Here is a 22,655-nt window from a genome sequence, read left to right as displayed (position 1 = left end):
CTCTGATTCTCAGTTTCCTTAACTGTGAATTGGATATAAACAATAATAATAATCTCGCAGCCCAAAGGCCCCCATAACTCAGTCCTAACTCCTTGCAGAGAACAACATCACATGCTGACCTCTGTGGGCTATGCTATATTTATGACTCATTTGTGGAAGACACACTTTGTTATATGTTGTGTATTTAGCAAGCGGGTGAATGGTATGTCCCTTGGCAACGTTTGCCTGGAGAAGATAAAGACATTTTTGAGTGAGTCTTGATAAGATTGTAGCAGAAAACACTAATCTACATGTCTTCTGTAAGGTCTTAAAGAGCAGTGAGGATGGAGGTAAGGCCTTTGGGCTTCCAATGAATTTAAGTTTTTTGCCCTTAGTCAGGGTCAGCTCTTCTCGGAGGCACAGGACACATTCTCCATTACGGCACAGTGCATGGGGCCCATATCTTTAGGGGCCCTGGAAAATGTTTTAATTTAAATTTATTTTAAATCCAGAAGAAAAATGAATATGAGAGTAATGAATATGTGATAATGAAGGCAGCCTAGATTGGTTGTTTTATATCAAGAGGATTATAAAATATATAAAAAGGAGAAAAAATATTTTACACATATATATTTTGCCCTTGCTGGTGCAGCTCAGTGGATTAAGCGCCAGCCTGCAAACTGAAAGGAACCAAAAAGTCACTGGTTTCATTCCTAGTCAGGGCACATGCCAAGGTTGCAGGCCATGTACCTAGTTAGGGAAGTGAGACAGGCAACCAGTTGATGTATCTTTTGCACATTGCTGTTTCTCTCCCTCTCTTTCCCACTCCCTTCCCCTCTCTCAAAAGTAAAATAAATAAAATCTTTTAAAAAACTATGTGTGTGTGTGTGTATATATATATGAAAGAGCCCATGAAAGCCTAAGTGCCCAGGCCCCATGAAAATCACAAATGTGGCCTCAGTGGGCATTAGCCTCCCAAGTGGAGGGGCAGAGTTGATGGAAGTAGGTGTGGGTGAATGCTTCCCTCCACCTTTTCCCCCTCTGCCCAAGTCACACTGTCTCAGGGAAATGTGTGGGAAAAATTGTTGTGTAAAGTCTTTAGCATCTCTTTACGCACGTGGGCAGTCTAACTGTGGGAGAAATACCAGTAGGTAAGGAGTTTGGAATGGTGGCATTAAGAGCATTGAATCCAGCTTTTTTTTACATTTATTCGTATGGAAATGATTTCTATTTATAAGTTTCTTGCTATGACTTGCATTTTCCTGGACCACAGAAGAGCAGGACTTCTCAGGGGAGGATGTCACAGAGCAGATAACCCTCCAGCAGGCTCTTGGAGGATGAAGGGTTTTTTCCTGGTGGATGGAATGGGGGGATGGTATGTGGCCAAAGGGATAGAATTTCACAAAAACCCCCTTATGGGGTGGACCAGCCAATGGACAGGATTTCCACTGTTTCAGTAGGACAGTGGGTGGGGCAGTTCTCTGAGATCTCATGAGAATTAGAATTGTCTTCCAATCTGTCCCTCCCAGGCAGATGGTGGAGGCCTCAAATGCCATGCTGAAGAGTTGGGGGTTTATCCTGTAGGCATCAGAGGGCCAGTGTAGAAACTGAAAAAGGACCACAGAATCATTACATGGACATTTAAGTCACCTCTGACAGCAATTCAGATGGACAGAGAATCACAGGCGATGAAGGGTGTGTGTGTGTGTGTGTTGGGGACGGAAGGTGGGGGGTGGGGAGTATGGCACCGACCAGAGCTGGGAGGTCAGTGAGTAGAAGGTTCCATTAATTGCAACAGGGTGGGATGAACCAATGCTGTGGAAATGAGGACAGAAGGGCGGGCGAGAACAGGGTGGGGCCACATTTAACCCACACACTGGATGGGATTGGTGATGAGTATGCGGTGTGGAAAGCAGGCTGTGTGTGAAACTGAGAATAAACTTGAAGTTGCGGGCTTTCACCATGGGGGAATGTTGATGCGATGATAAGGACTTCAATGAAGATAAAGAAGAGCTTTGATGGTATGGAGGGAACATAATGAGCCACAAACAAGCTTTTATCGGAAAACAGAAGGGGGGGTTCCCAATAGGTTACTTGCTATCGAGAGCCCAGCAGACTGAAGACTGAGGGCAGGAAGACAGAGCGCGTGGGGTCAATCACCCACCTCCTCCTCTGAGACCTGCTCCCGCTTCCGGTCCTCCTATCCCGGAAGGAACCGCAGTGGCTTGTAGCAGCCATGTTTCTTCCCAGTGACCCACTCTGTGACGGCAGATGATTGGACAGGGATGTGCATGTGACACCGAGTAAGCCAATCAGAGCCCTTCGTAGGACATTCCTGAGAGGGCAGACATGACGGCCGAGGAGCCGCCAGCCGCGGAGGCTCCAGGTAAGAACTTTGTAGTCTGAGGCAAAAGCCAGTTCAACAGAAGTCCCGAGGGACGAAAGTCTCAGCATGCAAGGAGTGAACGGAGGTCAGTGTCCAGCTACCAGAGAAAATGGTGGACCAGGGCCTCTTAAGCCCTCCTGTGTTGGAGGTTTTCTCACTACAGTTAGAAGCTGTTGAATGATTTTAAGGGAGGAATTGACCTGACATGGATGACATTTTCAAAGTTTAGCGCAGGTGGAAAAAGTACGGTGGGCGTGGGGCAAGGGCGGAGAGCAGTTTGGCGGCTCCTGGGGTCCTCAGGTTGATGATGGCGGACCCCACGTCAGTGGTGGTGGTGACGATGGAGGGAGCGGAGTCCAGACAGGACTCAACGGTGGGAGGCCTGGAAGGGATGGGTGGAATCCGGACGGATGGCACGTGATGGTGATGCTGTTACCAAGATGGGAAAGAAGGGAAGAAGACATGAAGTCTTCCGTTTGGACAAGTTAATTCTGGGGTCGATGGTACGTCCCTGGGAGATGTTAAGAAGAAGACAGTGGAGTTGGCGAGATGGGTCAGGGTGCTGCAAATGTGGGCGGCAGCGGCATGCAATTGGTGTTGAAGCCAGGGTGTAGATGAGACCAGCCGAGCGCCCAGCACTAAGGCCTGTAGTCTCCAACTAGTAGAGGGGAGAGAGCAAAGAAGGAGAGTGAAAAACCCAGACCTCTTAGCCCTGGTTGAGTCCCTACAGTGACCAGAGAAGGACCCTTTAGATTTGTTAATGAAGTTACCCTGACCTTGGACAATGTGGGTGGAATACTGGATCTGGAAGTAAAATTGTGGTTGGCCTCATCATTGCGTGTGAAGGGCATTTAGGGGGCAAATTGGGAAATCTGAAAATGAACTTTATATTAGATAATATTGTATCAGCGTGAATTTTGTGTGTGTGTGATAATGGTCTCTGTGTTATGTAAGAGGGAATCCTGGTTCTTAGGAGACACATGTTGTAGTATTTATTGTAGTATTTACCGGTGAATAAGCAGGATGCCTGATACTTTCTGGTGGTTCAGTAATAAGAACAAACTAAACATATATACATACAGATATTTATATATTTATTATTTATGTATACATTCTATTTATATTTATATATTGGTATATTATCTAGCAGAGAAAGAAAGCTAATGTGGTGAAATGCTAATTGGAAAAATCTAGGTACAGGATATTTTAACACTTTTTCAACTTTGCTGTAGGCTTAAATTTGTCCTCAGAAAATGTGAACAAGTAATTTAGAGTGAACGGCAGATGATGGGGAAGTGGAAATGTTACAGAACAGACCTGGGAGGGGGGCAGTGAACAATCTACTATTACTGAATGGACCCACACTTGTGTTCCGGGGGTCCCCCACCCCATACTAGGTTCGCCTTGCCCACCACCAGGGAAGGACGTCTCTCCATACCAGAGATTGGTGAAAAGGAAAGGGATTATTTATTTAAAGAGTTATACAAACTTAAGAGTAATAACTTAATGTCTTCATTGATATCCCAAAGTCCTTTAGAATACCCACAAATGCACAGTCCTTCCTTCCCCCTCTGCCCAGTCCAGGGTACCGTATCTCAGAAAAAGAAATAGAAGTCCATGGTTCTTCTCTGCCCAAGCCACAAGGTCCCAAAAAGAGGCCACATGGCTGCTGCGTCTGGGTTTAAATCCCAGTGCCAATCTTCCTCTGCCACACCGTTTCTGACTCCTCCCACAATTGGACACAGCTGCCAGCATTTCCGAATTTTTCCAGCTTTACTGGGCTGCCATAGTAAGTCCGGGCAAGTGTGGCCCTGCGGTGTGGAGCCAATCATCTCCAAGCTGTTAAGCAAACTCTGTAACCAGGGGGAGTTGCTTCCCAGTTACATCCTGGGTTGAAGTCACTCCCATCCCCCTGGCTCAAAGCATGGCCACAGATGTTTAACATATCTTATGAAACCAGTTAAAGGTTATAGATATGTTAAACGACCATTCTAGAGGTTATCTGCAAAACTGTTGCTATTCAAAACAACTCTCAATGGCCCTGCTCCTCCACGCGTCCCATCCTGCAGCTCAGACTTGTAGAGGACATCATGTGTGTGTGTGTGTGTGTGTATGTATATATATGTGTATATATGTATATATATATATATGTATATATATGTATATATATTTAATATTTCCTGGACACTGAGTTCTGGACCCCATTACAGATCACTATTTGGGGCCCCCCTTGGTTGTGCCCTGTTACAGAAACAGCATAGTTTTCAAGGCGAGAAGTGGTATAGTAAGTAACTGGAGGAGAATGTGAGGTCAAGGGAAGGTTTTATACAAAATTTTAAAAAATGAGCATTTCTGTATGTTGACAGGAATGGTCCTGTGGAAAGGGAGAAATTGGTAATATAAGAAAGTACTGAGAGGTACAGGGCAAAGTTCTTTAAATATATATTTTTTTAATTTGAGAGAGAGAGAGAGAAAGAGACAGAGAAACATCAGTTTGTTGTTTCACTTATTTATGCATTCATTGGTTGATTCTCATATGTGCCCTGACCAGGGATGGAACCCACAACCTTGGTGTATTGGGATGAAGCTCTAACCAACTGAGCAACCTGGCTAGGACCTCAGGGCAAAGTTCTTGGACAGGCAGGTAATGGTCCTGAGCATGTGGAGGGCAGACTGACATTTTCTTCATAAAGTAAGATCTGAGGCTCTTGGCCAACAAAGGCCAGGAGGGCAAGTAGATTGGAGCACAGGGCCAAGAAAAAGTTGGCGAATTTGGTTTTTTTTGTTTAAGAACTGAATGAAGATTATTCATATTGGCTTAGGGAAGGAGCCAACAGAGAGATTTAAATCCTTCCTAGTCTGGGCCTCAGACAAGTGTTTTTACGTTTGTAACACAAGGGGTTTGAACCAGGAGCTCTCAAAGGACCCTCCAAACTCTTGTACCCTCAGGGTCCCTTAATGACACTTGATGGGGAGCTTTGACTGAATAGCAAGCACAGCTTGTATTTGGGTAACTGTTCAAAAAGTAAAAGATGGCCCTGGCTGGCTGGTGTGGCTCAGTGGATTGAGCTCTGGCCTGTGGACCAAAGGGTCACCGGTTTAATTTCTAGTCAGGGCACATGCCTGGGTTGCAGGCTGGGTCTCCAGTTAGGGGCATACAAAAGGCAACCGTCCGTGTTTCTCTCACTCTCTCTCCCTTCCCCCTCTCTAAAAATAAATAAATAAAATCTTAAAAAGAATAAAAGATCACTAATAAAAAGCCTAAGAGTTTTCTAGTTGAGGGTAAAATTCAGTATGGACAGAGAGACATTTGAAAGGTGGGCTGCTTAAGGCTTCTGGGCACCCTAGGGGAATGAGGGGGTCGCCCCAGAGGTCACTGGGGCTCTGAGATGCCTTGACGAGGTGCCTTTGGGTGAACACAGTATGAGGTCCCTTTGAGAGTAAATTGTGTTCTTTCCTGGCACTTGCTGAAGTTGGCATTACACAGCGTGAAATGAAATAGCACATTAATGTGATTAACACTGAATAAACCTCTGTGTATGAGCAAATATAGCATGAAGTGGGTTCAGGAATTTTAAAATATCTCTTATTAAAGACAGCCCTCAGGGCTGCAGTAGCATCTGATGACAAGCCACAGGCTGCTACTGGAATCTAATATTCCTTAGTCCTTTCCTCAGGCAAGGTGCATTGTCAGGCTTCTGCACTAATGCTCTTTGCAGATCCTCTCAGGGGACTATCACCACTATCCCCATTTTATAGATGAAGAAACTAAGAGCATTGTCAACAGCAGGTTTCTAATATCGTTGAAGGCAGATACTGTGGGTGTCATCTGCTTCCCAGCGAATGGCAGGTTGCCAGGGGAAGGGAAGGAGTCTCTCAGCCTGAGAGCTGGCCCCGTGAGCCAAGAGCATCGTGATGGGATGGCTCTGTGCAGACTGCTTTACGCAGATGGTCTCACTTAGTCTTGAAGACAACCCTTGGCGGTTGGTATTATTAACCCCAAGAGGGAACTGAGGGCAGAGAGGTTAAATAACTTGCCAAAGGTCACCCATCAGAATCAGATTCAAGTTCAGATATGTCTGAAAGTAAGCTTGTGCTCTTGACCTCCTGGCTGGATATTGTCTTCCAGGAGAGTGCCGTGTGGACTTTGGGAGTTCTTGTATCCACTTTACTTGAAAGAGGTTAGCACAGTGCTGAGCACAGGTAATCAGACACTCGACAAATATCAGTGTTGACTGAGGGACTGACAGTTTGAATGGATGAATGAGTGGAAATGTGAATTCCTATCTTGTGGGGTCTTTCTCTTCAAACTGAGGATTTCCCCATAGCTTATGGATGCTCAATCCAATTAAGGCAAAAAGGCATCAGAAAATTGCTGGGCCTTTCCTTTATTAACTGTCAAGTGCAATCCATAGGCTGTTTACGTGCCACGGTCAGGGATCAGTCTTCAGCTGCCCTCCTTTCCTTCATCTGGCAATGAGGGGAACATTAAGTTTATTGATGCAAAACTGATGGCAGGCAGGGGTAACAAGATTTTGGGGACAGGGAATATCAGAAGGAATTCTAAGCCACTCTGGGGTCCATGCTGCTCCTTTGCTGTGCTAACTTCCATGTCCTGGCTTCTCTGCACTCTAGTCTAAATGAGCAGCAAATGTTTGTACCTTGGGCATTGTTCACGGAGCTCATCAGGATGGGGAGGGGAAAAACATAGATGGAGAGGGGAAGGAGTCCCTACTCCTGGCTTTGTCTATTATTTTGGAATGGAAAGAGTGAGGCATGGAAGGTTAGTTAGGTAGGGATGGTCTTGAAACTTCAAAGATCAAAGGAATTCTGTATAAGCTTCCATCAAACAGGCCTGGGAATTGGAAAGTGGAAGGTCATTGTTACACCTGCCGTTTGCAGCCAGACCATGAATAAGTGGTCCCCTGTCTCTGATGAGCTCCTGCCAATACTTCCTCCATGCCCACCAGCAAAGAGAGGTGGGGAGCATGTGTGAGTCCACACCTGGCATTCCTTGCAGAACATCCTTGGTAATAAAAAGCAGGAGGTAGCCCTGGCTGGTGTGGCTCAGTGGATTGAGTGCCAGCCTGTGAACTGAAAGGTCACTGGTTCAGTTCCCAGTCAGGGCACCTCCCTAGGTTGCAGGCCAGGTCCCCAGTTGGGGGCATGCGAGAGGCAACCGACCATGTATCTCTTGCACATTGATGTTTCTTTCCCTTTCTTTCTCCCTCCCTTCCCCTCTCTCTAAAAGTAAATAAAATCTTAAAAAAAAAAAAGCAGGAGGTAGGCAGTAGGTCCAAAACCAGGGAGGTAGACCCAGGAATTGTTGTGACTCATGGCACTCAAGATGGCGAAAGGACTCAAATATTTTTTATCAAGACCAGGCGTGATTTGCCCTAACTACAGGTCATTTTAAATACCTTCTGAGTCTCTTAACTCAGAAAGACTGGTTTTCTGCAGCAGATGGCTATCTGGATTTAACCTCACACATCACAAAGTAAAATAGTCCACTTAGAAGCAAAAAGTAACAACATTAAACCAAACCCCCAACTCACCGTCCTTTTATTTCCTCAGGAAACAGTCTAGGTTCAAGGTCTAGGCTGAGCAGGTAATGTTTCCTCCTGGTCTGTTGCTAGACAGGTATGGGGGCAAAGTCCCTTTTTACTCTTCTCTGTGGTAGGGCTGAGCTCATGTTGCACAGAGCTCCAGAGAGAAAGGTCCTCCAAGGAGCAGGGCAGGACCCTCCTTGAGTTGAGTCAGGATGAGTAATTGCTGTCATAGGACACTAGGATAGGAAGGTGATTAAAGATCCCAGAGACCAGCACACCAACCACTGACCCTAACAGAACGTAATAAATGCTGTATTCATAGTAGGGATGAAGTGTTTTAGGTGCACAGAGAAAGAAGAGGGGTGGGAAAGGCTTCTGTGCTTCCCCAAAGTGGTTCCCTCTCCTGGGAGCTGTCAGAAACTCTGTGGGTGGGCTCCAGCAATCTGAGTTTGAAGAAGCCCCCCAGGTGAGTCTGTTGCTTGGTAAGGTTTGAGAATCATGCAGGAGTTGGCAAAGGCCCCTGCAACCAGCAGCCTATTTTTGCAAATAAAGTTTAATTAGAGCATAGCCTCAGTCATTCTGTATGTATCGTCTGTGGCTACTTTCCTGCTGTGACAACAGAGTAGAGTCCTTGTACGGAGACAACATGGCTCGCAAAACCTAAAATATTTACTATCTGGCCCTTCATAGAAAAAATTGCTGTAACCCAAGAAGCGGGGTGGGGGGGTCGGCTGGGAAGAGGCTGGTGTGGCTAGAGTCTCTGGCAGCTAAACTTAATTCAGCCAGGTGCTGGGGCTCAGCTCTAGGTTGGGGACTTCTTGAAAACTTTAAATACAGAAAATTTTATGCATGATAAATATATAACAGTCAACACAATTAGGAAGTTGGATTTTTAAATATGAGACAGAGAAGACAATTCCAGGAGGCCGCTGTTACTGACTGCCTGTTCAGCAAAGCACTGTGCTGGATGCTTTAGGTACTCTATCCCTGTTTCATTGATGAGGAAGTTGAGGCTGGAGGGTGAAGTAACATCCCAAGTTCCCAGAGCTCTGCAGTGTAGAGCTTGGGCTGGATCCTGGGTCAGCCTTGCTCTCTGGTCAGGCTCTTTGCCCTGCATCCACCACCTGTTTTCCTAGTTATAGGATAGAAACTCCCTTGATGGACAACGGGGCACCGCACAGGACTCTGTTAATCAACACGCGCACTTTTCATACTATTTTCAGTGGAGGAGACGGGTCAGCAGGGGCCGGGGAGCTCAACTCAGGCCTGTATCTTGGGGGTGTCTAATCCTGTGAGGAGTGCAGTGAGGAAAAGACAGGAGGTGGAGGACCCACAAGGGCACAGGACCAGCTCTCAAAGGGGCGAGCCAAGTGTGTAATTGGTGCTACATACCGATACCGCAGGCCGCCTGCTCCTTCTGTCCAGCTCCCCGGTTGTCATTGGGAGGGTATGAACCAGGGCACCCCCTAGGGAGAAATACTGGGTGGTATGGTGAGTCTTGTGTCCCTGTGAGAGAACTGTCAGGATATTTGCTGCTCTGATACAGGAATGGAACAGACTCAGCTGGGCAGTAAGATGCCAAGTTTGTAATCAGATTGAGGAACCTGTTACCATGTGACAGCCTGGCAACATCGACGCTGGGGGCTGGAAGTCAGAGCAAAAGTAAAGCCTTGTCCTAGCTACCACTTAAGAAACCTGGGGCTAAACACCACTCTCTGAGCAGCTAAGACAGTGACCAAGTAAACTGCCAGCCCAGTTATCTGTTTTGGCTTCCAAGTATTTTGTTAGGGTACCAAGACAGAATATATCCTTAGTGAATAAACAAGAGTGTGAGAAGTCAGGCCAAAATTAAAACCTCTGAAGAAAGCAAGCATTTTGAGAAGACTAGTAATAAATTGCTTTCTCTCATCAGACAAATGAATGCCCATGATCTGATATTTTTACTATTTTAAACGAGCATCTTGGGAGTGTCTTCTACATGCCAGACACTATGCTAATCTTTTTTAACCTAGGGTTACCACATCCTCTCTTCACAGCAACTCTGAGGGGCAGGTCCCCATTTTACCATTGGGGTGGTGAGGGCTCAGGCAGAGGAGTGACACTTGGCTGGACCTCACCAAGAGCACATGGCAGAGCTCAGTTTCCAACCCAGGATTTAGGATTCTGTGTCTTCTGTTCCTTTCGCAGCATCACATGTATTCCGCAACTAAGTCTGGACTTAGGAAAGAGCACTGGGACACCAGGGAAACACAATACTTAGTCTGTGGATGTCTTCACGTTGACTTAGTAAAGTATTTTTAGGGCAGTGGTTCTTGGACCAGATGGAACCCCACTTCTATTGATAACAGACACTGGGCTGCTACATAGATAGGTAATCCAGGCTGCGGAGCGTGGCTGAAATGTCCCCACTCTTTCCCTCTTGCAACTATTGAGACTTTGTCTTGAAAGAATGATTTCATCTTGCATTTACATACTTTAAATTTATTTATTTATATATTTTTAAAAGATTTTATTTATTTTTAGAGAGGGGGAAAGGGAGAGAGAAAGAGAGGGCGAGAAACATCAATGTGTGGTTGCCTCTCACACACCCCTATTGGGGACCTGGCTTGCAACCCACGCATGTGCCCTGACTGGGAATTGAACCAGTGACCCCTTGGTTCGCAGGCTGGTGCTCAATCCACTGAGCTACATCAGCCAGGGCTTATTTATTGATTTTAGAGAGAGAGAGGAAGGAGTGGGGGGTAGAGAAAGAGGGATATCAAAATGTTGTTCCACTTATTTATGCATTCATTGATTGCTTCTTGTATGTGCCCTGATGGGGAGTGAAACCCTCAACCTTGGCATATCAGAATGACGCTCTAACCAGCTTAGCTACCCATCCAGGGCTACATACTCTACCCCCTACCCAAATTTCAAAAGACTATTGTGTTAACTGGCTAAATCCTTAGAACACAGGTGGCAAACACAAGGCCCAGGGGCCAAATCCGGCCCTCCACCTTGTTTTATCCGGCCCAGCACTTGTTTCTACCCAGGGGCAGCCTAGCTCTCCCTTAACTGTTAAGGAGTAAGTTACATTTATACAGTCCAAAAATTACATTCGGCCCTTTGAAGGCAACTTCGAGGCTGATGTGGCCCCTGGTGAAAATGAGTTTGACACCTCTGCCTTAGAACAACCTTGGGAGGAGGACAAGTGTTAGTTTTCAGTTTGATAAATGAGGAGATTGAAGTAACTTTCCTAAAATCTTATGCTAATGATGATAAAGCAGTCTAAACCTGAGGCCTCACCTAGATAGCTGCAAAACCCGAGAACAAAACTTGGACGACTCCACAGTGATGGAGGTTATCATCCATCAACAAAAAAACAGTTGGCTAAAAATGGGTGATCCAAATATCTAAGCCTATATACACTGCTCGAGGTTGCAGAAGAGGTGTGATCTGCCCACCCAGCATCTAAGAGGTTGGGGGGGGATGATAAAAAAAAGCAGGGCTTTGGTGTAATTCCATGACAGGGACAGGCACAGTGCCCATCCTTTTAGAAGATAAGAGCCCAATTTTTTAAAAGGTTTTATTTATATATCTTTAGAGCGAGGGGAAGGGAAGGAGAAACAGAGGGAGAGAAACATCAACATGTGGCTGTCTCTCACCCCTCACCCCCGACTAGGGACCTGGCTGGCAACCCAGACACACGCCCTGACTGGGAAATGAACCAGCGACCCCCTGGTTCTCAGGCTGGCACTCAATCTAGCCACACCAGCCAGGGCTAGAGCCCAATTTTGAGGAATTGGGAACAGTAGCTCAATGTAGCTTGACACTGTGGAGCCATTAAGATTATCCCGCTTTCTCCTTGCTCCCTGAGGAACCTTCTGGTTGTGGTTTGCCTTCCTGAGTAGCTTTCCCATGAGGAGAGCCTGCTGGTCAAATGTGGCTATGTGGCAGTCGTATTCTTCTTTTAAAATGAATGAATTGGTGTCCTGAGTTGTGTACCATTCTCTCAGTACTTTGTACATTCTTCCTGAGTTGGATTAACTCTGGTGCAAGGGGGACCTGAAGAACTGAGGACCAGATTCTGGGTGATGGTGAATTTGATAAGAGTTTTACCTAAGTAACAAACCAACTGCCTGTGGCTAAACATTCAAAGGAAGCAGAAACTGTCAGGTAGGGAAATTGTGGGACACAATAAATATCGGATAATGAAGCAATAAACTAGAATGAGATGAAGCAAAGTTGAGTTAATTGAACCAAACTAAAGGAGGAGGGGGTACCTGGAGAAGACCTTAAGAATTCAAGCCTACTGCCTTGGCTAGTGTGGCTCAGTGGATTGAGTGCCAGCCTGAAAACCAAAGGGTCACCAGTTTGATTCCCAGTCAGGGTATATGCCTGGGTTGTGGGCCAGGTCCCCAATAGGGGGCGTGTGAGAGACAACCACACATTGATGTTTCTATTTCCCCTCTCTCTAAAAATAAATAAATAAAATCTTTAAAAAAAAAAGAATTCAAGTCTACTCATGGGCAAAAGATAAAATAGCAGAAGAGGAAGTGGGGCTGAAAAATGGGAGTTGTTGGGAGGACTATTTACGAGATATACTCATTTGGAAGGCCTAGGAAAAAATCTGAAATAAGCAAATGGGTAAAAATGTAGAATTCTATCATAGCCAATCAGTCAAACTAAGATCTACCAGTTGTTCCTTGGAAATTGTGAGGTAAAATTGGGTTGCAGAAGGAGGGGCAGAATTGAGTACTCCGTGAATATGATATAGCCTAAAATCCAGCAGAGCAGGAGCCTAATAGTGCTGGCCCTGGAACCAGACCATCTTAGAGAGAAATCCCTTTCAGCCTCCTGTGAACTTTTACTGGAGATTTCATCCCTCCTCTCTACTTCCTCCTCATCTGTAAGGTGGGCCTCCCTCAAGGTTGAAAGGATTAAATGGGATAATGAGCATGCTCTTATTCCAGTGCCTGCCCCATAAATGCTCAATAAGTGCTTTTTGTTATAATCCCTATCCTTTGGGATTAGGCATTAAACACAAGCTCAAGACATTGAAACTCACTACAGCATAAAGTGCCTTGCTATGTTGAGACCTGGGGAAATTGTGGTTTCCCTGTGTTGCATTCTGCAGCAGGCAGCCTTCTCACTCTCTCACGCAAAGCCCAGAAAGCCCAGAAGGCCACTGCAGTTTTACCAGACAAAGTCAGCCTGCTGTGAACCACACAAGTTCTGGCCCCAGGGTATTTTCACTCACTGTGCTCTCTGCCTGGAAGGCTTTTCCCCAAGACAGTGACAGGATTTGCACCTTTGTTTCATTTAAACACCTGCTCAGATGCTACGCTATCAGAGAACAGCTGTGTCTGACCTAACTCTCTATATAAAGTGGCATCCACACTGCCACTGGGGTGTAGCACTCTATCCACGTATCCTGCTCTCTATGTCTCCCTGGCACTCATTCCCTTTGATGTGTCATTATGGGTTTATTGTCCATTTCTCACTAGCATGCACACGAGAGCAAGGATTTCATTTTGGGCTCTACTCTTTCTTTTTAAGTTGCCCTCCTTACTTCCTTCTACTCAAAAGCCTAGCATGGCTGTCTCTTGAAAGAGAGTGGAGGTTCTTCTCATTCTGTTAGGGAAAGGCAGTTACTTGCCAGCTCCCTATCATTATCACCTGTACACAGAAGATAGGATGTACTCCATGCAATGTAATAACACGTGACCATGCCAGCTGGGTATGCGCTGTAGAGTGTTCCAGGTAGAGGAATAGTAAGTACAAAGTCCCTGGGGTGGGAGCAGGTGGTGAGACTGGAGTGGAGTAGCTGGTGGTGGGAGTGGAAGAGAGGATAATTCCAAGGTTTTTGGTCTAAATAATGAAAGAATGGAATTGACATTTGCTAAAATATGTCAGCTCTTGCATGTGTTAAGTTTTTAGATGCTTTCAGGTTGGAAGCACCTGCAGTATGCCAAGTGCTTTTCATACATCATCTTCACTGCACAGATAAGGAAATCAAAATACCAGAAGTTACACATCCCTAGGTCTCAGAACACGCACTTGAAAGGCTGGCATTTGAACCCAGGCTGCTTCTCCAAGGGTTTGTCACCCTGAGAAGCACTGGACACTGAAGAAGAGCTGAGAGGGAATTTGCTTAATGTTGGAAAAAAATCAAGAATAATTTAGTTAAGGTGAACTCAATCTTCTTTCCCAAATTCCGGAATATCAGACAAGGAAGGCCCTTCTGTAGTCAGACTGATAAGTTTAGGGCAGATAACAGGAAGTACCACAGCATAGGAGTATTAGGGCTACAACCCCTTTAGGCCCAGGGAGATTGCTAGCAAATTCATTTCCATGTCCATTCAGGTTGTCACACAATGCCAAAACATTGTGGAGAATCCTTCTGAGGTTATTATTGTGGGTTACACTCCAGCTTTTCTTATTTTCTAAGATTTGTTCACTTAGAAATCATTTACACATGCACAGAAACGTCCTGATGTAGGAGACAAGCCTTTCAGAGCCTTGATACCCAGTGTAGTCTGCAGACCTGCAGCAGCAGCAGCAGCACCTGGGAGATGTTTGAAGTGTAGAACCTCAGGCCCCACCCAACTTACTGCATCAGAACCTGCATTTTTGCAAGATGCCCAAGGGATACCTATGCTCTTTCCAATTTGAGAAGCCATGGCCTGGAACGGCTGACAAACTTTTTCTGTAAGGAGCCAGATAGTAAATATTTTAGGTAGGCTTTGCTGTCAGAACTACTCAGTTCTGCCACTGGAGCGTAAAAGCAGCCATAGACAATTCATAAAGGAATTAGTAAGGTTGTGTTCTAATGAAACTTTATTTATGGACACCAACATGAGAATTTTACCTATTTTTGATGTGTCATGAAATATTCTTCTTTTGATTGTCTTTCAAGCATTTAAAAATGTAAAACTCATTCTTAGCTCAGAGGCTGTACAAAAACACACATATATTCTGACTTGCCTTTCTGGGCTGACCACCCCTAAGCTCCTGCCCCCAGCCAGTGATCCCCTTTTTTCTTCTCTTTTGGGCATAGGGCTTGCGCCCCCTTTCCCTCATGACCTGGGTCAGTATGTCTGAAGTTACTGAAGTCTAGTATGAAAAGGCAATGAAAGAATTGAGATTTTAATAATATACTTTGCCAGTATCCACAAATACAGTGTATTTGCTGTTGTTTTTTATCTTAAAGGTTTTTTTTTTTTTTCTCTCTCTCTCCTCAGAAAGGTCAATACGTAGGATTCAGTAACTAAGGGTAGAGGGCTTGTTATTTTTCAGTGGCATTTATTCTCTTTTGCCCCTCTATTTGTCTACTTTACATTTTAGCTGCTGGAAAGAAGGAACACACAATTCAGGGAAAACACAACTATTAAAAAGAAGTGATAGCTGGGGAGGGAGTTGGAAGAGGAAATTGAAGGGAGATGCTCTCCAGGAGAACAAGAAGATTGTTCCAGCATCAGTGGGCTGTGGGGAAGAATGCGTAACTTGATAAATGAAGCAAACTGTCAAGGAGACTAGCTTAAGAATGGTTTCTGAAGCAAGTTGGGCAGTAGGAGGATATGAAAAACATAGAGATAGGGGAGTGATTGGTAGAGCATCTTCCAAAAGCTGAGATATGATTTTTTTTTAATCCATAGTGCACTTTCATGGCAAACAGACGCTTTTCCATTTTGTTAGGAATGGGGAGGAGAGAGGAAATAACATTGACTAAATGTCTACATATGTCAGGCACGGTTGCATTTCCCATCAGCATTTCCATTTTAATGAAAGCCACTCATGGAATTAGGCATGCTGGCCAGTTTTCAGATGAGGAACCTGAGAGGTGAAGACAGGATTGGAACCTAAGTTCTGTCTCACCACAAATACCCTAGTGTTCTATGTTCTCCTGTCCAGAACTTACAATGGAAGTACTGCCCTCTTGAAATTCCTTTTTCTACATACCACTAGAAACCCTCAGTTCTCAGGGATGGGACAAGAACATAAACAGGTCAGGTGACTTTTACGTTTTTTTCTACTCCCCCCAACATATGTCTTCATTAAAGAGACATCAAGTCCTTTTTCTGTCCTTAAGAAAACAGCACCACTAAAAGATATTGGCAGCCTGGTTTCTGAGGTTAAGCTTTGTGCTGCTGAATCAATCTCATGACAAATGTATAAACCCTTGGCAAAATGTGAAGTTTGGGGAATTACTCTGGTAAGATGATATATTATCTCATTCTCCAACAGTCTTGGGAGGTTTTAACACCATTTTATGGATAAAGAAACTGAGGCTTAGGGAAGTTAGACATCTTGCTTAGGGCTACACAGTTGGTAAGAGGCAGGGCCAACATTAAAACCAGGGACCTTGACTGGGAAGTTTATCCTGACTCCCCCATGCCAGCTCCTTTAGAAAAGGAGTTAAGATTCCTGAGCACTGTCAATCTGCTCAATATCAAATGCCACAATCTTTTTGTTGAAGTTGGTGGATATTATGGAATATTGAAGAATATGCTAAACAATCATTAGCATGGTATATGTGGAGCAAACGTGGGATAAGCTACTCTAGTTTCCCTCACTGTCTTCCTCAGAACACCTTTCCCAAGAGTACCCTGAAACCAACAAAAAACCAGGGTGGTGGTTACAAAATTAAATAGGAAAACACTAAGTACCCCAGTCCCCCTCCTGGAGATTGCCTTATGCACATTATACATTTTAGGCTTTAACTAGTACTTACATAGAGGATTCCACTTAACTTTAACCCAGAGGTTCACCAAGGACCAATGTAGTATCTATTCCCTTTAACCCTCCAGTGGTCGCGTGATGACAATAGTCGTCCATGCAAAATAATCATCAGTTTTAGTCCAAAGTCCAACTTTCTCACAGAAGTTACTTAGATGATTATTAATAAAGAATGTTAAAAAAATGTATGTTCATTTAAATTCCTACTTTTAAAGTGGATGACCAATGTCATCCACCGACCTCTCATGCTCCATTTGGAAGCTCGACCACTGCAGGGTTAAGGCATATTAACCTGTCAAGACCTGCAGAGCATACCTTGAAGATCACCTGAACTAGTCTGAGGTGTGTCCAGCAGCTCTGTGGTTTTCTCTGGGAATATGAACATGAACTTGGAGGAATTGTTATATACACCCCTAAAGGCAGAGAGGACCAGATGACCAATGTGCACATCTTCTATTTGGATCCAGGTTTGAGCCTTCTTCAGCTGAATGGGGATTGGGCCTTTTCATGGGGCATGTGACTATTTGCCAGTCCATGACAAGTTGAGTCTCACAAAGTTGCCATGCGATCAAACACACTTTAAACAAGTTCATTCACAAATCCAAGGTTAATCACATTGTAAGAGGAACCATTTGACAACAGAATTATTTAGAAATTATCCATCTTTCTCTGGGAAAGGGTAAACCATATTGTCTGTTTTTTTCTTACTGTTGTTATTTGATACTTTCATTTACATCGTGCCTATAAATAGAAGCACTAATCTTTGTGGTAAGCAAATTCATTAAATTCCTACTGGTATGAATTCCTATTGGTATGAGTGTTAAATTTAGAGCGGGGCTGTGAATAGACCTATGAGAGTGTTAAGTTCTTTTTTAAAAAAAATATTTTATTTATTTATTTTCAGAGAGAGGAGAAGAGAAAGAGGCATATATTACAGGTTCCAACTGGGGACTGGGCCTGCAACCCAGGCACATGCCCTGACTGGGAATCGAACCGGCAACCTTCCGGTTCTCAGGCTGGCGCTCAATGCACTGAGCCACACCAGCCAGGGAAACAGTGTAAGTTCCTTAACATGCCGAGAAAAATGTACTAGGAGAAGAGAAGCTAAAAAGTCTCATCTTCTCCTGTGTTTCAGTGATTACTTTAAATAATTTAAAAAATGGAATAATAGCCTTTCAGACTTGAAAGGCCTTTGGAAATCCTGTAGTCTAAACTCCTTCACAGTTGAGGTTGGCAAAGCTTGAAAAGGTTAGGTCACAGGCCCATACAGCTTGTCTGTGGAAGAGCTGGGTTGAAACTCAGCTGACTGTTATTTCCTTAAACTCTTCTCTCCTCACTTAAGACATTTCAATGCCATTTTAAGGAGTTAACTTTCTTGACCATTCACTATAATCAAAGAGCTTAGCTCATTCACTTTTCTTTTGTGTTAGAATGGAAGGCAAGTCATATGTACACTAGCCTCTTGGGTCTCCTGCTCTCTTGATAGTCCTTCATCTTGCCCTTTTCTTCTACCTTCTGCCCCCAACTTTTTTTCCTCCTCCCCTTCAAACACTTTGGAAATATGTGTGTGCACTTTCCCAACCTGGCTTGGAGCTGGAGCAAGGTGACTCTTGGTTTAATGGAGTTTTTCCACAGTGCTTGAATTTGCCCAAGGGCTTGGGAGGTTGGACAACAGAAAATGCCATTCTTTGCTCTTTCAGCAGGTCTATGTTCTTTTAAAATATGGAAGAATTACGAAGTAACAGGAAGGGGAAAAAAAGGCAGAAACTCCAGTTGAAGTACTTGCCTCCTCCCTGGAAAATTTTAAGGCTGTTGTTCAATGTCTTAATTTTTCCCTCGTGGATCACTTGTAGTCCTTAAGTCAACTCCAGACATCTGATCAAGGAAGCATCACAGGAAAATAAGAAAAATGGGTATTAGCATTTTAGTCAGTGTCCTGGCTCATAGGCCTTGGTGGAGAATGTGCTTTTTTTTCTTTGGTGCTGGGTGATCAGCGTGGGAGCTCTTTCCTACGCCGTAGGCCCTCCTTGCTGCAGGATCTACTGTGCAGAAGAGCTCACCCCTTCATATTTCTCATTCCTTAGTAGACATTCTGTGAAAGGCAGGCCTGTTTTTGTCATCTAACCACTTACCCTCAGACCCTCCTAAGTACCCAGGAGGGCCGTGTTTTTAATCAGAGGTTGAAACGGAACCTCCCCTAGGGTGCCCACCTCCCCTAGGGTGCCCGGTAAGTGTCCCTTTGGGGCAGTGCCCCCCCCTTCTGGAGGGCAACATCGCGGTGGAGGTGGGGGCTCAGCTTTGATCCCAGGGCACCTTTTGTCTCTGGAGGCACCCTGCCAACCAGGTATGTGTAGGGAAAGTGCTGTCCACTTTCCAAGTGAGTTTCGGGACCGGGACCATCGCTTTGGAGAGTGGTGGGGCGTGGGAGCCAGCGAACTCACTAACGGCATCTCCGGGGAAGTTCGGGCGGGGTTGGCCGGCTCACAGGCTTTCCTCCTCCAAAATCCATCCTGAGCATAGCCACCCCGCTTCTCACCTAAACTCCTGGTGACGAGGGATTAGGCGGGCGTGGGTTCGGCGAGGCGGATCCGGGAAGCGCGGGCACAGGCGGCGAGGCCCCTCTAGCGCTTATCCGCGGTCCAGAGTTCTGACCCAGCCGCCTCGGTCGGGGCAGATCCCGTGGGGCGGGGCCGGTTGTACAAAGGCAGCCGAGGTCCCGGACTCCGGCCCGTGCTGCTCTCTGGGCAGCCCGACCTCCCTTCGCGTCGCAGCCTGCCTGCTGGCGCCGCCGCCCTCCCGCCCTCAGCCACCCGGCGAGGCGGCGGCCTTCTCCGCCGGCGCGGGGTCCCCTGGTTAACCCCTGCCCGCCAGCCCGACCGCTGATTGGAGGAGGCGGGGCGCTGGGGCAGCGGGGACCCCCCCCTACTTTCCTCGTCCCCTCCCCCTCCTCCCCCACTGTCGGCTCTTCCCCCCCATCCCACCCCCCCAGGACCCCCCCTGCCTCCCAGCCGTGCAAATCTCGCGAGGAAACACGCGGTTTCACTAGTGTGTTTACACCGATCACTACTAATCCGGACCGAACCGATCCGGATTAAGGGGCCGGAGGCGGGTCCTGGGCACGAGCGGTTCCGACCCCCCCCTCCCTCCGCGCCGCACCCGAGTGGCCCCCAGCTGAGCGGACCCCCACCTCCCGGCCCGGCCTGAGCCCTCCTGCGCCTCCCTTGGCCTTTGTCCGGCGCCAGGAGGCCGGTCCCGCACTCCCCGCGGCCGCCGGGGCCCGGGCCCGCGTCGGGCGCCTTGCTCTGTACGCGAGCCCGGGGATCTGCGGCCTCCGCGGCCCCCCTCCCCCGCCCGCCCTCTCGTGGAGCCCGGCGCCGGCGGCGGCTTCCCGGGTGGGGGGTTGCGGCGCTCAGGAGAGGCCCCGGCTCCGCCCCGGGCCTGCCCAGGGGGAGAGCCAAGCGATCCGCAGCCGGGTCGGGTCGGGGCCCCTCCCTGGAAGAGCGTGGAGCGGCGGCGGCGGCGGCGGCGGCAGCAGCGGCAGGTGAGAGGCTGAGCCCCGGGCAGGGGAGGGCGCCGGGCCTGGGGCACTAACCGTCCGGGGAACCCACTCGGCTGAAGAGGCTGTGGCCGGGGCCCACCAGGGGCGGGCGTTGGGTCGTAGCTCCTCCGCACTGAGGCAGGAGGGGTTCCCCGAGGGCTGCGGGTCGCCGAGGGGCCGGGCGGAAGATGGGGGAGGCCCAGGCAGCCCCGGCCTGGCAGTGGGGCCGACGGCTGGCGGGGAGAGGGGGTCGCCCCGGCAGCTGGAGGCCCCGGCAGCCTCCCGGCCGCCCCCGAGAGCTGGCCCGCCCTCCCTCCGTGACAGGTGGGCCTGGAGTTGGGGAAAGTTTGGAGCCGGCGGGAGGCGAGGGGCGCCGGGACCAGGCCCCATCAGTCCTGCTTCCCGGCTCTGGGCTCCAGGGAGGATCCCTGACCAAGGCCCCGCTGGAATGAGACAGACTGGATATTTCCTTAACATGAGTTGACATTAAATGGAATAACCGCTGGGGTGTCATTTTCCTGGCCAGGCCTGGGGATAGAGGTTTAGGAAATATTCTGAGGGACCCTGGGGTTTGACGGAGGCTGCAACCTCTGCCATTCCGGCCTCGATTAGGGCAGGGCGACACGCGAGGCAGGCCACTTAGGGGAAACTCTCATTCTCCTTGTTCTTTATTTTCCTTTTTAAGAAGATGTCTTTCTATCTCTCCAAGAATGCCCTAATTCCCTGTAACCTGCGCTTGTATGTGCGGGTGAAACTTTAATTTGTCACCCCTTCACTCCCCTTTGCCTCAGGCTCTCAATACAGGAAGGGAAACGAAACTGGAGGACTTGTAGGGGTTGTTACTGGAAATTGTGGAGTTGCTAGATTGCAGAAGAGAATGTTTAATTAATGTTTTCAGTGAACTTTTAAATTATGACAATCGTTCCAACAACTATTTAATAATATGTTCAAAGGGGTTCTGTGTAATGGTATATGCTCCTTTCCACAGACAGGTTTCCAGTTGGTTCTGCAAGAGTTGCTCTCTTGCAAAAGATGGACATATTTGCTCAAACTAGCCTGTGCATTAATTGGTCGTGGAAGGAGTTTAAAAATGGTGTCCTCTTGCCCCTCCCTGCTTGGGAGGAGTGCTAAAAGCAGATGTCTAGAGAAACCTCCTGCTCCAGGGAGTGGTCAGAAAAAGATTTTGAAAAGGGATGGTTATGGAACTATACTAATTTCCTGAGTGAATGCATGTTGATGGTTTTACCATGGGTTCTCTATTAAATTTAAAATAATTCCTTTTTTCACGAGCTACGGTGAGCTCTTCAGAGAAAGGAGCTATGTAATGGCGTTACTTGAACTTATTTGTAGTTTCTGATTCATGTTATATTATTATGAAATTGTTATTAGTTCTTCATATTTTTAGTTTAAAAACTAGTTCCTGTGTGGTTTGGAGAGCAGTATCTGAAAGTACTTAATTAAATTCAGAGGTCGATAGAAGGAATTTTTTATTTATTTATTTTTTTTTGCAAGCTATTTTTTGCTCAACTTTTAGAGCTTATATGAAGGGTTTGAGGTGTTTTTACTGTTAAAATAAAGTCTGAATGAGAGAACTGGCCCTCAAAAGAGAACTGAGCCACCTTATAATTTTAAATGTGTTACTATTTGATATAGCACATTGTAGTTTATAACTTGTATGCTATTTATTTGAGGCATACCTGCATGTGACTGTTCAGTGAACTAATTACTGTTTTTTTATATTAAAAAATTGGCTTCTTGCATTTTAGCCTTTATGGTCTCACAGCCTACTTTTTTCTTTTTCAGTAGAAATGATGGAAGAATTGCATAGCTTGGACCCACGACGGCAAGAATTATTAGAGGCCAGGTTTACTGGAGTTGGTGTTAGTAAGGTGAGTAAAATGATAATGAACCCTGTTCATAGTCTAATTTAAAGACATTTAAAAGTCAATTAAGGGCAATTTGGTTGGACCATACTGATAAGTTGTAGGGGTGAAGATTCGGCTTGTGGTTCTAATAAACTTTTAAATCCTACCATTCATTCCAGTCATTTAGCAGTGCATTTGAACGTATTCTGTATGGGAGTATATGCTGCTTTTTCCACCGTCTGACATGGGAGAAGTTTCCCATGGGTCTTATTGCAAGGATACTAACCGAGTGTATATTCCATGACATATTTTGTCAAAACTCTTTAGTTACTCAGAAGAAAACCTGTTAATTAAAAGGTATTGGCATAGCTTCCTTACACTTTTTGGATAGTTATATGGTAGTGTTTTGAAAAAATCTGTCTCTGTTGTCTGTCATTTCTCCAAATCTGCAGTTCAGTAGACTCCTCCTTTTTGTACCTCCAGACTGCTTTCTCTCTTCTATTTTTTCCGTCTTGTTCACTCTTCTTATTTTTGTTTTGGGAGCATAAAATAAGATCAGGCCCTCATTAATGGGCAGGTGTTAAGTTAAACGATGTTATTGCTTCCTGTGCATCCTTATG

At 46.2% G+C, this 22,655-nt stretch overlaps 1 protein-coding gene and 1 long non-coding RNA gene across 6 annotated transcripts in view; one reads left to right on the top strand and one right to left on the bottom strand.

Moving 5' to 3' along the window:
* Window positions 1-15,214: 15,214 nt before the first annotated feature.
* LOC123477928 (uncharacterized) lies at window positions 15,215-19,549 on the bottom strand. Its single transcript, XR_006652964.2, has 2 exons — window positions 19,169-19,549; window positions 15,215-18,507 (listed from the first exon to the last, which is right to left on the bottom strand). It is a non-coding gene; the product is annotated as an uncharacterized lncRNA (long non-coding RNA).
* A 133-nt stretch (window positions 19,550-19,682) lies between these two features.
* The window catches only part of TLK2 (tousled like kinase 2), a 117,398-nt gene continuing 114,425 nt past the window's right edge, over window positions 19,683-22,655 (top strand). For 3 of the 5 annotated variants that reach the window (XM_053930709.1, XM_053930710.1, XM_053930708.1), the window contains exons 1-2: window positions 20,329-20,494; window positions 21,974-22,059. In XM_053930709.1, the coding sequence (XP_053786684.1) occupies window positions 20,359-20,494; window positions 21,974-22,059 (222 nt within the window). In that variant the 5' untranslated portion in view covers window positions 20,329-20,358. Of the gene's footprint in view, window positions 20,174-20,328; window positions 20,495-21,973; window positions 22,060-22,655 lie in introns of those variants that run through there. The other 2 variants (XM_053930712.1, XM_053930711.1) reach the window with 2 other exon arrangements.

This window comes from Desmodus rotundus, chromosome 9 (assembly GCF_022682495.2).
Source record: "Desmodus rotundus isolate HL8 chromosome 9, HLdesRot8A.1, whole genome shotgun sequence".
Taxonomy (NCBI): Eukaryota; Metazoa; Chordata; class Mammalia; order Chiroptera; family Phyllostomidae; genus Desmodus; species Desmodus rotundus.
Note: the sequence above shows the minus strand (reverse complement) of the source record. Positions and strands in the feature narration are given on the sequence as shown.